Source organism: Oncorhynchus tshawytscha, linkage group LG09, assembly GCF_018296145.1.
Source record: "Oncorhynchus tshawytscha isolate Ot180627B linkage group LG09, Otsh_v2.0, whole genome shotgun sequence".
Classification (NCBI taxonomy): domain Eukaryota; kingdom Metazoa; phylum Chordata; class Actinopteri; order Salmoniformes; family Salmonidae; genus Oncorhynchus; species Oncorhynchus tshawytscha.
The window spans coordinates 79,333,082-79,349,938 of record NC_056437.1 but is presented as its reverse complement, the minus strand read 5'-3'; the positions used below and the strand labels follow the sequence as shown (position 1 = coordinate 79,349,938).

The window sequence follows — 16,857 nt, the reverse complement described above, 5'->3', positions numbered from 1 at the left end:
GAAAAAAGTGCATCGAAAATGAAATGTTAGTTATTCAGAATTCTGATACAAGTAAAATAACATTGCCGTGCATACATTAAACATTAATAAGTGTACAACTTTAATATTGCAACGATATTTATGGACAATGTGTTGAAAATACAAAAAGCAATTGGCTGCTATCAAAAATGTAGCACTGTTGAAACCAAAGCCTACCAGGGTGGAATAATCTGTTTGGTGGACACTGCCTACACCAGAGCAGTGTGACCAATGTAGCTGTGCAAGTTTCAAACAGAGACCACATTCCACTCTGAACATGAAACCGGGTAGTCAAATACTGGGAGCCACAGTCTGCTGTGACATTCCTACAGAGAGCGAGTCTGGAGACACAAGTTATTTCTACTGTGGGGAGTGGCTGTAAGACACCACTATTCAGCCCAAGTCAAAGAAAATATTTCAGCAAGGGGAGATGGAAACAGAAAAGGAGGGCACATACATCATGAGCTCAAGAATAAGGCCAGGGACTGAGGAAGAGGGAGCCGAGGGGCAGAGAGAAAGAACCAGCAACTAGCTAAGCAGGAATAGAGACCAGTAAAGTGTGGGTGGTCTTCTTCCCCCACCTTCAGGTGGATAAACAAAACCAATGTAGTTTTGTTGACCAGCCCATTCGCTAGTTCCAGTGAAACACCTAAATAAGGATCAAGATGTGTGTGTGAGTGTAATGCAGAACACTAACATTGCTTTAACAGTGTTCTGTCTAAAAACATCTTGTTTTGGCAACATCCTTTTTACTGTAGCATCCCTACTGCTTGGCATTTATAGCGATTTAAAATAAGACACGAACACACACACTGTCCATGGCAATCTTTTATTAAAAAACTAAATCATACATAGAAATCCAGAAAACAATACATAGAGGAGAAAACATTAGATCAGATATTTTGTAACATTAGAAATCGTAGTAAATCCATTCACTGTAGATGGTTGGTTGTGCAGCACGTACTAGCCCACACTAACCAGTCTGATCAATTCAATCTGAAATAACGGTGCAGATACAAGGGACATGGTTGGGTAAATTGACACCATACAGTGGTGAATACAGCTGGGTTGAACTGGAAGACATGCAGTAGGTCTTTCTCATATTAGGTTAAAGTGTATAAACACATTTCTGTGCATTGGAGTTTGTCAAAAACACTACAATGTGCCAAATATTGATGACCTATAAAACTGCCATACTAATTACTTGGACAACATTACTGCATAAAATATTTATTTTTTTTAAAAGTCACTCCAGCAGTTTATATCCCTAGGTTGCCTTGACAATATAACAATAAGGAAACAAGATTGCTCTAAAAAAATTTTTTTTTAAAACTGAGCATGTATAATATTACAGCCATTAAATAAGAAAATCAGAACACAAAGATGAGAATGACAAAAGTGACAAAGTCTAGCTAACAGACAATACAGTTAAAAGCAATTGGACAGATTCCACAATGATAGTTCTGACACTGAAAACATAACAAAATAATTGTTAACTACATCAAGGCCATTATGCTCGAGAGCTTCCCAATCAGATTGGTCAGAATCAACCTTAGTGACAGTGACCGAACTGTTTGGTCAATAACAGTCAACTCACTCCGGCCCCGGGCTGGTGGCCAATACACAAACCATTTAACCTTCTAAGAGTTGATAGAACCTTCTTTCTACTCATTTATTTCCCCTCTCGCATACATAAGAACATCCTGCTTCATTCTATTCAAGACAGCTGTCTCTACATGGCTACAGAATGTACAATCTATATACAATCACAAATGTGATACTGTGTATGCGACTGACTGCGTATATATATATGTGTGTGTGTAACCTGTAAAGAATTGGGCTTTGATTTTCCATTTAGGGTGATGCTCCAATCCATTAACCTTTTTTCTTGTTGAAAAATGAATGGCACTTTTACAGTGCTGGCCCATTAATATTGCACTGCACTGCTGAGTCTAAATAAAGCTGCTCTGTGTACTGTATGACTACTGTCAACTGTCACCATGCCAACTGGTGTGGTACTACAGTATATTGCGCTTGAGTACACTGGCATTGTACAGTCAATGAGGTAGATATAAATAGATACTACTCTGCACTGTACTGTGAGAAGCAAGTTATTTTGAATTGTACAGTAGAGGCTAGAGGGTGACTATCATAGCTAGAATGCACTGAAGACACAGTCGGTCTCCTTGCGTTGAACTATTGTATTGGGCTGTCAAAAATACATACATTTTAAATGTATCATTGTGAAGCTTGGACGTACATGACATTTTAGCATTTAAAACTTGTGGAATGCCAGTGCATGTGCAGCCCGTCATCTACCTGACATTACAGCTCTGTAAAAAAGCTTAAGACACAACCTCTTGTGGATGAAGGTCCATTCATCGCAGGGCAAAACTCAAAATAGCTGTTGGCTAATTAGCCAACCAAAGAGAGAGACTGAATTGTATGTGGATGAGACCCAATGGCAGCCATTTTGACCCTTTTTCCCCTTTGGGGCCTATAAGCAGATTCTCTCTACGCTAAGCAGTGTTAGCAACATTACAGTGTTAGCATTATACCAGTGAGCATGTGAGAAACCATGTGCAGTGGTCCAGTGTATGGGCTGCATTATATACATTCTCCTTCTGTGAGGATATGGGGGTGTGTTAGGCCTGTGTGACAGTAAATATGACACTGCCAGAATGTTAACTGTAGTCAATGTTCAGGTTGGCAGTGTGAAGATTGAAGGTCCCTTTTGGTATCTCTCCTGTACAGTGATATGTCCATGAGATACGACTGTTGGCGTAGTTGACTATTAGATGCTGTGTGGAAATGGCTGACTAGTAATTTATCAGTGCTATGTCTATAGGGCTAGGTGACTGTTCTGGGATCTGTATGAGTGGGCTAATTTCTAATATGTGGTGGAGAATAACTCATCACTGACCACTGATCAGGACTCTGAGTGAGTAGATCACAAGTCAGCGTTAATGTGTGTGGGTCTAACTGAGCCGAGATCTGTCTGAGGGGGAATCATCAGGAGGCCGCGATGGTGGTGCCCCCGCTGAGGCGGAGCAGGATCTGCTGGCAGTCCTGTAGGGAGCGGCGGTCGCCCACACGCTCAAGGGTGCGCTTGGCCTCGGCCAGCAGGCGGGCGCGGTGCCCTGGTGGGGTCAGCAGGGGTAAGGGTAGGTGGCGGCACGCCAGCAGGATAGCATGAGCCCTTTCACGCTCACCCAGAACACAGTCACCCTCAGCTGCAGGGCGGAGGAAGAGAAGAGGGGAGGAGGAAAAAGTAAAGAGAGAAGGTCAGTACAGTTGGAAAGCACTAAATTTGTTTTCATTTGACATCAAAACACATTTGATATCAACTTCAAATGGTATCATTCATGATAATAATTGAAGTGTGGGTGTCCTTACCCGTGGTGTATCCAGGGTTGTTGGTCCTGCGTCGGAGGCTGTGCTCCAGTAGCTGGTGTGTACGGGTGGGACTGGCTCCAGCCATCAGCCTCACTGTGGTCTCATGCAGGAACACCTGGGAGAGGACAAGAGAAGGAACATACGTAATTACACCACAGATAGCCATGAATAATTCAGCAGGTCTGAAGCCCTAGTTACCTTGTGTTGTGCCTGTCTGTAGCATTGGCCCAGCCTTCGCAACGAACTCAGGTCCCGCTGGAATCCAGCCAATTGGGAGCTAGGGGCGGGGCCTGGCTCCCCATTGCTGCTGCTTCCTCTTTGCCATAGGCTGGTCCTGAGGGTCAGCAAGAGGTCACAGACCAGGAGCTCCACCCCCTTGTTATAGGAAAGACAACAGTAAGGCAGACATAAAAATAAATTTAAAAAAAAAAAAAATGTTTAACTACATAATAAATTACTACTCAATGAGTTACGGAAACTAATAGAGGCATATGGGACAGTACATGCACCGTAAGCAGTGTCTCGACCCGGATATGGTATGTTGCAGGTGCCTGCAGATTTGGGAGGCCTCTGTACTGCACTGCAGACACATTGCACTGGGCTGCAGGATCATGCAATGCAACTACAATGCACCACAGCCACCCCCTACCACCCACGCACTACTACTATACCTAGCTAGAATCAGCTTGTACCTGTGCTTTTGTGAGTCAAACGAGCACCCATGCAACGGTCACCGTGTGCAGTATATGTTTGTTCATGGTGTGTGTGTGTGTAATATGACCAATGAACACTGTGAATCAACCAAACTCCATGACAACCTTTACTGCATGTATATACACAAAGGTTAGAGTTGGTTCAAATAGAAATCACAGAGAGTGCATATTTTCACTTGCATCCCAAACACCCGCATTTTGGGAGAGTACCTTGTTGAGCCAGTTGCCAGACTGGGCGGACAGGGGAACAGAGATGCTGGTGCGCAGGTAGCTGCTGGCCCTGTCGCAGTGAGACAGACAGGCCACCGCCCCCTCTCCCTTCAGAGGAGACAGGCTCATCTGCACCGCCTTACACAGCAGCAGCACAGCCTTGGGCAACGGATGACTGCAGGACGACAGGGAAAACAACATAGGATTATGGCAATGCTTCTAATGTCCTTTACATACACATCACTGGGACCCTGCTCCCACACTTCCAAGACACCTACTGAAAACGGTGCATGAAGACGACCCGCAACATCAAGGACCCCACATACTCCGGCCACGAGCTGTTCACTACGTTACTGTCAGGCAGACGGTATCAGAGCATGAGGTCTGATACCAACAGGCTCAGAGACCACCTGCTCTTATACTCCACACCTTAGCACAACTGATGTTACCAGACTCTTATTAAGATTACTAAATACTGCATAATTTAAACACTTGCCCCCTAATCCTCCCTTCCCCGAAACATGTATAAATAATGGAAACTAAATTGTACCTTCCTGTATTATATTTGTGCTAAAAATGTTTATTCTATTCTACTGAGCCATTTACTTTATATTCCAATTGTTATCTTTTATTATTTCTTATTGTTGTTGTATTGTCCAGAAGGAACCTGCCAGTAACAATTTCTTTGGACGGTGTACAGTCGTGGCCAAAAGTTGAGAATGACATAAATATTAATTTCCAAAGTTTGCTGCTTCAGTGTCTTTAGATATTTTTTTGTTTTGATGATACTATGAAATACTGAAGTATAATTACAAGCATTTCATAAGTGCTAAAAGGCTTATATTGACAATTACATGAAGTTGATGCAAAGAGTCAATATTTGCAGTGTTGACCCTTCTTTTTCAAGATCTCTGCAATCCGCCCTGGCATGCTGTCAATTAACTTCTGGGCCACATCCTGACTGATGGCAGCCCATTCTTGCATAATCAATGCTTGGAGTTTGCCAGAATTTGTGGGTTTTTGTTTGTCCACCCACCTCTTGAGGATTGACCACAAGTTCTCAATGGGATTAAGGTCTGGGGAGTTTCCTGGCCATGGACCCAAAATATCGATGTTTTGTTCCCCGAGACACTTAGTTATCACTTTTACCTTATGGCAAGGTGCTCCATCATGCTGGAAAATGCATTGTTCGTCACCAAACTGTTCCTGGATGGTTGGGAGAAGTTGCTCTCGGAGGATGTGTTGGTACCATTCTTTATTCATGGCTGTGTTCTTAGGTAAAATTGTGAGTGAGCCCACTCCCTTGGCTGAGAAGCAACCCCACACATGAATGGTCTCAGGATGCTTTACTGTTGGCATGACACAGGACTGATGGTAGTGCTCACCTTGTCTCCGGACAAGCTTTTGTCCAGACGCCCCAAACAATCGGAAAGGGGATTCATCAGATAAAATGACTTTAGCCCAGTCCTCAGCAGTCCAATTCCTGTACCTTTTGCAGAATATCAGTCTGTCCCTGATGTTTCTCCTGGAGAGAAGTGGCTTCTTTGCTGCCCTTCTTGACACCAGGCCATCCTCCAAAGGTCTTCACCTCACCGTGGGTGCAGATGCACTCACACCTGCCTGCTGCCATTCCTGAGCAAGCTCTGAATTGCAATTCATCTGATCACTCTTTATAACATTCTGGAGTATATGCAAATTGCCATCATACAAACTGAGGCAGCAGACTTTGTAAAAATTAAGATTTGTGTCATTCTCAAAACTTTTAGCCACGACTGTATACCAAGTGTATCTCGTACATACAATTAATAAAACACACACAAAGTATACTGACTCGAGGGTATGGAGCGCTCTGGGCATGCGCTCTGCCTCTGCCAGCAGCGACCTCACAGCGACATCATCTCCTTGCAGCCAATGGGCAGCAGCCTTTAGGACCAATGCCCACCAGCGACTCACTGGGTCTGCCACTAAGCAGAGATTACATGACAACATTAGACTTCAACTGTGGCATCGAGGTCAAGCAAAAAATGTTCACGTTATATTGAATAAGTCAATTATGTTAATCATAAAGAGTTTTAGTGTTCAAGATACATATGAGAAGAACAAAATCTATACACATTCACAGCCTCAGATCATCTCGTAGGAAACAAAGATGAGATAAATCTGTAAAGAAATCTGTCCCACACAGAACATGGTGTGGTTCACACTAACGTGTGCATTCCAGTACCTGGCATGGTGGTGTGATTAGGTGGGGCTGGGAAGGGAGGTGAGGAGGACTCCTCTGTGCAGCTGTTCAATAGCTGGAGAAACTCCAAGGCACTGGAGAACTCCCTGAGAGAGAGAGAGAGAGAGAGAGAGAGAAGAAAACAAAGTAAAGTAAACAATTTGCATAGGTAAACAGGAGAGTGACTGTGCACTGTGAGGACCCTGGCCTTACCCCGAGTCGTTCTTGGGCTTGTCTGCCTCCGTGTCAGTGTGGGGCTGGATGAGGGAGTGCACAGCTCTCTCCAGCAGCTTCTCACAGAAACAACGATGGAGCTGGGCGATGGGGTCAGCTAAAGGAAGAGAGAAAGATAATTAAAAGGCCCAATTGTTGCACAAGGGCATTTTTGTATACACTATTAGCTCTTCCGTCAACTTTATTGTTCATACCTGGGTCTCTCTGGGAAGTGTACACGCCCTCTCTGCTCTCAGACTTCACAGACCAATCACAGCTGAGGAAGAACTGCCTGCCCAATGGAGTGAAGAGCCAGTGCAGACAGTCAGGGATGGGCTTGGAGTCTGATTGGCTGGCCACACCCTCAGCACAGCTCAAAAGGTAACCCTGGGACACAGACATGTAGGGAAAGATGAGTGTGTGGATAGTATCAGAGATATCATTACCATAGCAGTAATGGAGGGATGTGGAGGATTAGTAATGGAGGATGGAGAGATGCCCTGAGACACTCACAGGCAGGCAGGAGAGGTGGTGGCCCAGTACAGTGCGCAAAGCTGTTGCCGCGGTGACATAGATATGGGCCTGCTGGGTGGGGGCCATCTTGCTTTGGGCACTCTCACTGAGGTTGACGGCACTCATAGACAGAGACAGAGCCCACAGGCCACTGCTTTGGGGAAGCTTCCCTACACACACACAGAGAGAGAGAAGTTCCAGACAGAGGATGGGGTACTACTGTGTTATGTTATCGTGTTTACAATGACAAATGATACTGACCTAGGCTCAATGTTCTAGACTATTCAGTGTTGTCACCTGTGAGTTGCAGCTGGCTCAGCCTATGGTAGACCAGAGCTGCGTCCCGGGAGCTGGTCTTGGACTCCTCCCCCTTGTGCTTCCCACCAACCTGGCGAACCAGCCAGCCCAGAGGGGTGGGGTGATGCAGACAGTAGCGAACTAGGTTCCAGGAGAGGGAGAAGAGGAGGTCCCAACTGGTGGTGGGCAGGGCTCTGGTCAAGACTGACAGGCAGGTTTTCAAACTGGCCACGGCTGCTGTATAGTCACCCTGTAGGAGTGGAGAGGTGGGAAAATCTATAAGAATACTTATGGAGCTTGGCATTCATGTACCTATAGACAGAGATGCTTTAACCAATCAGGGCACCAGTTTAAGAGATACTCAAACACAGGTACAGAGAAAAACAATAAGGTAGGGGAAAATCCTACAGACAAAGGGATGTGAACTCACTCTGTTGAGATGTAGGTCTGCTTGTTTACGCTGCCTCCAGAAGGAGACTGATTTGGGCGAGTGGAGGGGGGTGACAGGCTCCCAGAGGTAGAGGACCCTAACACAGCCCCACACTGCCCCAACACCGCTCAAAATCCACACCGTCAACCATGGCAACAGGCACCAAAGCCAGGTCGCTGTGGGAAAGAGAGGGAGGAGTCAGTATAAGATACATTTACTCCAATACATCCTCAAAACAACTCCCAAACGGGAACTCTTACTGGGAACTACTACTGTTAAGAAAAATATTGACTGACTATAATAGCCTATCGTGAATGTATGCATGCAATAGGACTTGTATGGTCAGTGTAAGGGTCAACTAAGGGGCTGACCAAAGTTGTGGGTCTGGCTGGGTAATGAGAACAGTGTCCTGGAGGCTCTGTGTGCAGAGGTCAAGCCAGAGCTGCTCTGGGCCTCAGATCCCAGGAGAGAGGGCAGGGGGTTGAGGGAGAGGCAGAAGAAGGTGAGGGCACAGAGGAGGAGACGAGAGCGATCCATCACTCCCACGGAAGAGGGTGAGCCAGGCTCACTCTTCACCTGAGTGAAGGAGAGAGAGAGAATAGTTCAACTACTATGTAAGTGTTCAACCTTTGCAACATTCAATTCAAGCAATTTCCACACAAAAACAAAAACATGAGTTTCTTGGCTATCATCTTCACAGTACCTGCTCATGGTCCAGTAAGGGACTGCCAGGCTCGGAGTCGATGCAGTATGGAGAGAACTCACGAGGAGATCCTGATCCAGACTCTGAGGCTGGAGGTGACATCATCAGCATCTCTGGTTTCATCTCCACATCGTCAGACAGCACCACTGACTCTGACAGAGAGGAAGTGGGAGAGAGCCCAATATGTTACAGCCCGTACATGAACTGAAGTTGTGATGGATTAACTAGTAATAAATGGGGGACTTACTGTTCTTGCTGTTCATCTTGAGGGCCAGGTTCTCCTGCCGTAGTTTGTGGTTGACCTGCTGCAGGTATTTGATGTAGTCGATGGCTTTCCTCAGCACTCCTGACTTGTGCATCTGCGTACAAACACATTAGCAATGTGTCAGTGTACATTTGGTGAGTGCCCTATACGAACAAGTCCATTCCTCTGACTTCCATGTACTCTAGGAAGTACTCTAGGAAATACCAAGTGTCTGTGGTTTAGCATATAGCCTAATTAAGTTTGACATTCAAATTGTTCTAGCATGCTCCTCTGAGTTTCTATCGGACTTGGACCACAAAATAAAGCAAAACCCACTGTTCCTGTAAGGTCAAAGATAGTCAATATTGGATTATTGTATCACATGGTTTTCCTGACCTTGGCGTCGCCGCCCATGACCAGGTCTCTCAGCTCCAGGATCTTGTCATTGATGGAGGAGCGGTACCTCTTCTCGATGATGTTGTGGGTGGTTCTCCTCTCCCCCTCCTTCATCACCCCCCCTGGACCCATCACCATTCCCATCCCGTGGTCCATCACCTGCCTGTTCCCACCTACACAGTGGGAGGTGCCTGACGACAGCTGTTTGATGGGCAGCTTGTCTCCGCCCCCCATCATGACAGGCACAGTGGTCAGGATGTTACTACCCATCAGAGTCTGAGGGAAGAGTTAAGGTAAAAGTCAGTGGTGACATATGAAACAGCTAAGATACTGAGGGGGACAGAGCAGAGAAGCATGTTCAATGGAATTCTTTTCTCATCTCTATTTAAAGTACTTTTCAGTACAAGTTCAGGATTAATCTGGGTCTTCGTGACCATCCCCATTAGACCCTGAGCAGAGAGAAAAGAAAGGGAGAGAGCGAAGCAGACAGATAGTATCGAGACCTACCGGTACCTGTAGAGTCTGTGTCTGGATAGGATGGGTCAAGGTGGTGATCCCAGGGTTCTGCATGGTGGACAGAACCTGTGTCCCATCAGGTTTCAGGGTGGTCAGAACCAGATTCTCGGTCTTCAGAATCTGAGGCTGGTGGACCAGAAGCTGAGAGAGACCAGGGACACTGGATCAGTTACAACCAGTGATGCCATACACAACACAAGGTCTATGGTTACAACATGCTAGGATCTGCGCGTATTTAGAGAGACTTTATAAAGATTGGACGCAGCTAGTTTTGATTAGGGACTCAAACATGGTAAAGTATGAAGCTTGATACTCACGGGTACCTGTTGAACCTGCTGTTGCATGGTGTGGACTGTTGGCGCGGTGGAGAGAGTCTGGATGGTCTGGCCAGTCTGCAGTAGTCTCTGGTGCTGGATAGTCATGGGTTGAACCTGTGGTGATGTCATTATGCTCTGCATCTGCGGTTGGAGGACTGTGGGGAAAAAAGAGTTATGTAGTATGGATACATTGTCAAAGAGCACCATTCATATAGAAAAACATGTAGGGCTCTGAATATCTTCACATGATAAACATCTTTAAGTGCATTTCTAATGAATAACCACCGTTTCCCAGTGACCTAATCTTTTCAGTAAAATTAAAAAAAGTTGCTCTAACCTTGGAAGCTTGTAGTGGGACTCTGGTGGCAGATGACAGGGTTCTGGATGAAGCGGGACTGGCCGCCACTGGATGTGATCATCACCGTCTGGGCCTGTGTCTGGATGGGCAGAGCCTGGTTGTGGGTCTGGACCAGGGTGTGCACAGGGAAGCTATGTGTCTGCATGGGGATGCTCTGGCTGTGGACCTGGATGGTGGGTTGCTGCTGGGGCTGGGGCTGGATGGCCTGCATCTGGGGCCGGGGCTGGAGCAGGGGAGGGGCGCGGATATGATGCTGCCCTGAAGAGAACGTCTGGACTGGGGTCTGTGGTGGGGTGAGGGGCAGGGACTGGGGGCCAGTGTTTGGGTGGGGGTGAGGGTCACGTTGCTGTTCTGGTAAACTGTGGTAGTGGTCTGGGGTGTCTGTGGGGCTTGAGGGGGTGGGCGTGGGGTGGCCCCAGCACCGTTCTGTAGGGAGCCCGCAGAGGCCATCTGGTCCTCAAAGAGGTCAGGGAAGTCCCCCACCTGGTTGCTGACGAACTGGAGCATCTCTGAGGAGAGAGAATAATTCAAGGGGTTCATGAGTCTCTGGTTGTGGGTGAGCTAAAATGCACTTTATTCTTAGACATAAAATCATGTGCAATGGCAATTAATTGACTAGACAACAAATTTGACTTTACATAGTTAGCATAAAATTGGCTTAGACATAATCCATTGGTTAATATGGCCCTCTAGTGAGGTAGGGCTTCATTGTTGCAGTCAAATAAAATTTTATTTGTCACAAGTGCCAAATACAACTAAACCAACAACGCAGTTCAAGAAATACAGAGTTAATAAAATATTTACTAAATAAACTAAAGTAAATCTAAAAGTAACACAAGAAATGCACATAACAATAAAGAGGTGATATACAGGGGGTACCAAGTTAATGTGCAGGGGTACAGATTAGTAGAGGTAATTTGTAAAGTGACTATGCATAGATAAACAGTGAGTAGCAGTGTAAATAGGGTGAGGGGTCAATGTAAATAATCTGGTGGCCATTTGATTAGTTGTTCAGCAGTCTTATGGCTTGGGGGTAGAAGCTGTTAAGGAGCCTTTTGGTCCTAGACTTGGCACTCAGGTACCGCTTGCTGTGGGGTAGCAGAGAGAACAGTCTATGACTTGGGTGACTGGAGTCTCTGACAATATTTTGGTACTTCCTCTGACACCGCCTAGTATATAGGTCCTGATTTCAGGAAGTTTGGCCCCAGTGATGTACTGGGCCGTACAACCTGTCACAACTAGGGACTTTTCTAACGCCTTCAAAGGCCTGCCTTAAGGAGCTGGAGTTCCTAGCACAGCCCAAAATTATTATTTTTAATGTCGTATAGAGTTTTTTTAAACAATCTTTATTAACAACTGTCATTTTATTGTGAGGAACTGGAGTTTCATCTGACATTTTTTTCAGTTTTGTCCTCCATTTTAAATTCAGGCTGTAATAAAAAACAGTGGAAATAGTTAAGGTGTGTGAATACTTTCTGAAGGCACTGCAGATTATTAACCTGCATTAGAAATTGGCCTTGAGTGAAGAGATCACAGGAAAGAGGAGAATCCACAGTGACCTTCAGTAGAGATTTACAACAGTGACAATGCTGTTTACTGCCAGGGCAAGGTCACTGAAGGAATTAAGAGGTTTATGGAGTGGTGGCCTTGGTTTGATACACTGCTACTGTTCCGGCATTGAGTCAAGGAAGAGAGCGCCAGCTAATGCTTTGAGGAAAGCCTTCAACGACTAGCCCTGAAAAATGGCATGGTAATCTAGTACAGATGCCCTGAGAGACCATGAGAACGAGGTAAAAGAGCATCCTGGTAAGAACATTACTTCAGCTACTGGTGGAGTAGGTCTTGATTGTGGACGGCTGTACTGATAAGAGCTGTGGAGTTGAACGTGCAGTTTCAAACCGGTCTTGCAAGAAATGAGAGTATGAGAGCCTACATGAGAGCCTACATGTTGAAACTGCTTCGAACGCCCTCTACTGCAGGATGTGTTTAACACTTGTCGATTTATCGTAAGACCACATGGTAGGCTAAATGTTCTCATGTGGTTTACCATTGTCTGGGGTGCATAACAAGCCTGTGATCAGTGGGAAGAGGGTGCCATTTCTCATTATTCAAATGACAGCTTTACATTTGACAATATAATTTTGTCCTGTTTAAAACTGCTGCTGTTAGCAATACTGCCAAAATCCCTTCTCTAATGACAACGTCTAAGACATGTCACCGTATACAGAAAGCATGTCCAGAGCATGGGCTTCAAAGGACTTTGGCATGGTCTTATAGATTCCACTGTGTCAGGAGGAAAAAGTGTCCTGTAGGGACCTATGTATAGACAACGCTGCTAGAAGATTCAGGGTTAAAGAATATTCACACTTTTATCAATGAGGGGCTGTAACCTTGAACTCACACTTGCGATAAAGAAAGGCTAGACACCTAGGCCAATAAATGCATCGTCCTCCCATTTATGATTATGGGGACACCATTTATCAAAACGCAGCAGCCACAACTCTAAAACCCTTGGATGCAGTGTACCATAGCCTGCTTCGCTTTATCACAGGTGACAGGTTTAATATCACTGCATCCTTTATCAGAAGGTCAGCTGGACCTCAATTCCCGTAATTCACTTAATTTCTCCTTTTCGTTTACAAAGCTATTCTGCACAAGCTTCCAACATCTCACTTCTGTTAAAAGGAATACTTCAGGATTTTGGCAATGATGCCCTTTACCTACTTCCCCAGAGTCAGATGAACTCATGGATACCATTTGCATGTCTCTGTGTCCAGTATGAAGGAAGTTAGAGGTAGTAATGACTTAAAGTCTATGGGTATCTACTATATATTATCATGTGAGTAGTTTGTTTTCAGGGCACCATTGGGAATGAGATCCTGGCCTCAAATTGGCCTCCCCTGAATAAATAAAAGTTTATTAAATAAATAGTAACATTACTGTAATAACATTATGGGTCGATTGATGAAGAAATGGCTTATAGGGTCCATCTCACAATCGAAAAGGCTTGGAAAAAAATAATAAGTGGCTAGTCTAATATTAATCATTTATTAGAATTGTCTACTTCATCGACCACACCAAAGACAGACTCACATGCACACAGGCTCCACAGGGGTTTTGCTTTCAGAGATACAAAACAAAACAGAGCCCCAAGCCAATTGTGACAAAAATAACTAAAACTGTCAAAACTGGGACAGTTTCCTAGGGCTGCTCAGAGCAGAGAAAATAGGTTATGTAACCAGAGCAGCTATTGCATTGGGAATAGTGGGGAGAAAAGTCTAGTTAGTAGGGCCAGGATGATACCAGTATCACTCCTTAGTATTGTGGCAAGGAAACAAAACACATAGCGGATTTAACTTATTTAGGAAAACAGCCCTAATGTTGGAAACAAACATCATATTGAATTATTTTCCAAGCCTTGACACACTATCTTTCACAAACAGCAGGATAGATACGGCTATGCAGAGACCTTCTGAGGGGATCCTTAGTTCCAAGACTTAAATAGCCTAGATCTCATATAAAGGTATCATTAAAACACAAATTAGTTTCTAACCTATAGAGGCAAACAAAAGATTATACAGAGTCGCCCACCATCAAACTATTTAAGAGCTTTAGACTACATCTGGGTACCCTTTTTAAAAAGTTTCAATTGCTACCCAATCATTTCCAATTTACCGATATGTTTTCCTTTACATAGGTATAACATCTGACCAATTCAACTTACCAGACCTTTATTGTGGGGAGGAGTACATTTTTCATAAATAATTTAAGACTAAATTGAGTTAGACTCATACACAACGTTCTCCTTCTCACATTATTTTGTTATACCCAAGTCAACTCTTCGCATACTTCTCTTTTTAACACTAAAGAGGGATTACATAGCATAGTCCCCGGGTTCTCTTAGTTCCTGCACTACAATGGGTCCCATTTATCCCATATTGTATGACAGCGTCACATCATTTCGGTGACTTAGCATTCAGTAATTGGAATCTGGTGACCTACGCTGGTCAATTCTGTGTCCAAAGCTCCATCCTTTCACAGTGTGCCAAGGGTAAAACTGCTGTTTTGATAAGATCGGAATGGTGATGTTATCTCCATACTGAGTCAATGTGCTGAGCCTATGAATGAGCAGGGTGAAGCAGACATGTTTTCCAGTCAAAAAACAGAAGGGGTATTAATGAGCCAGTAGACATTGTGAGTCACTTTTTTTCTCCATTATTGATTAACAAACCCTCAATGGTATGACAGCCAGGAGAGGGGTAGACAAGCATGACAAAAAAACATCTCACAACAAAATGTAATGAAGAATATAGATAAATAGGAAACAAGTAAAACTAGGCTAATAAGCCATTGGGAAAGTATAAGGAACTTTTTGCCTACAGGTAATTGAGTGACACAGCTCACAGTTGAGTCACACTCAGTTACATTTGAGGAGTTGTTTATTCACAGCACACACTAAACTGTTGCATGACCACTGTTCTGTAGGCCAACCACCCATTTAAAATATGCTTGAATCTTCACTGATGTCAAATGCGATTGCAATATTAAATCAGTGACACAGAATCATTTAAGCAAACTATTGTTTAGAAATGTAAAATTGTGGAGTGCTATGTGTATCTAAGTATCCGTGTATCTAAGTATCCTATGCAACGCCCCAAAATAAAGGGTGAACAAGTTCCAATCCTATGGCATCCACAATAGTTTCATGATTGAGGACACTGTCCTACTGCCAATATTTGACACAGACAGAAAGTATATAATTATTTATATACTCCTTTAATGTGATGTGCACCATAATTAGCTAATCTAAATACAGTACCTATATGTAATTGTAACCAATTGACTATCAACAAGCGGGCTTGCTTGACACATGATACAAATCACCACTCCCGGGCTTACCGCGACGACGACACACAATACTGTCAGAAAGCAGAAATAGGACACAAACTTTCGTGGACAAACACACAAAATAATTCCATATTCTCTCATCAATTATGACAAATAGTAACTCACCATCGATGTCGCCCAGTGTAAATTCGTCCCCTAGTTCTGACAAAGTCGGATCCATATTTTCCATGGTCGAGATGTACTCCCCACTAACGTTACTGTCCATAATAAAATTCAGAACTTCGCCTCCCCGGCTTTAACCGGAGGTTGCTGAAGGAAAGAACCAAGATGTCCAGAGATCTTTGAAGCGTTAACAACGCATAACGTCACTTTATCTTAGCTCTAAGTTTATTAAACTATCAGAGGACAGGTAACACCTCAACAATGCCCCAGAGGCCGATTTCTATTTAGATAAACTCATTTAGAATTTAGACGTCGCCATCTTGTTTCCACTACTTACGTCATTTACAAACAGCGTTTGTGAACTAGGACGACTCCTGATTGGCTTAATCCTGGCTGTTGTTGTCGTGAGACCAGGCACCATTGTCCAATAGAAATTTCACATTTACCGTGGCCTGATAGTACGTCAACGATCAGAAGCTTTCTTCAAATTTGCATTGACTCCGCCCAAATATTTTCTTTAAAGAAAGAGCCTATCCAAAGAGATTCACCCTAATAAATATTTAATGATATCTGACTTTATATATGAGCCCGCCCCATCTGAACAACATTATTAATGTTCTGGCTATCCCCAGATGTTACGCCATACCTACCATCAGGATGTGAATTACACAATAACAATTTAAAAGATCACTAAATACAAATTAATATTTTCATGTTTGTGTGAAGAAAATCTGACCTCAAGTATAAATACTTTAGTTACATTTTGTAAACACAAGTAACATTTTATACAGATTTTCAAAAAAATCAAGAAATACTGCCTTGTTTCATAAAAAAAAAGTTGCTTGTTGTATGACTGTTAGTATGTCAGCGACTGGAGTGTGATATCAAGATAAATTAAATAGTAACTAGTGCCCACCGCACATTTACTCTGTACCAGTACCCTCTGTAAAAAGCCTAGCTATTGTTATTTTACTGCTGCGCTTTAATTATTTTTTACTTTCATTTCTTTTTGAGGTATTTTTCTTTAAACTGCTTTGTTGGTTAAGGGCTTGTAAGTAAGCATTTCACTGTAAGTACTACACCTGTTGTATTTGGCACATGTGACAAATTACATTTGATTAGATTCAGTACTGCTACTAAACACAGTCACTTCTGTGTGTGTGCCTAAAGTCTAATTCCCTGGTGTGTCAACTGAGCTGAGGGTGACATACTTTTTCTTAAAAACCACATCCTTGTATTAATTAATATTTATTCTGTGCACTCAATATTAATGTTGATCTGTATAAAAGAAAAAATGACAAG

At 43.8% G+C, this 16,857-nt stretch overlaps 1 protein-coding gene across 1 annotated transcript; it reads right to left on the bottom strand.

The window, feature by feature from the left end:
• Positions 1-833: 833 nt before the first annotated feature.
• LOC112258744 (sterol regulatory element-binding protein 2) lies at positions 834-15,902 on the bottom strand. Its single transcript, XM_042327556.1, has 20 exons — positions 15,559-15,902; positions 10,993-11,054; positions 10,525-10,756; positions 10,188-10,342; positions 9,862-10,011; positions 9,355-9,630; positions 8,962-9,073; positions 8,715-8,866; positions 8,383-8,587; positions 8,012-8,187; positions 7,582-7,831; positions 7,285-7,454; positions 6,987-7,158; positions 6,772-6,889; positions 6,562-6,665; positions 6,169-6,301; positions 4,338-4,512; positions 3,613-3,789; positions 3,415-3,529; positions 834-3,251 (listed from the first exon to the last, which is right to left on the bottom strand). The coding sequence occupies exons 1-20, from the start codon at positions 15,656-15,658 to the stop codon at positions 3,031-3,033; spliced, it is 3,255 nt and encodes a 1,084-aa protein (XP_042183490.1). The 5' UTR covers positions 15,659-15,902; the 3' UTR covers positions 834-3,030.
• Between the last annotated feature and the right edge of the window lie 955 nt (positions 15,903-16,857).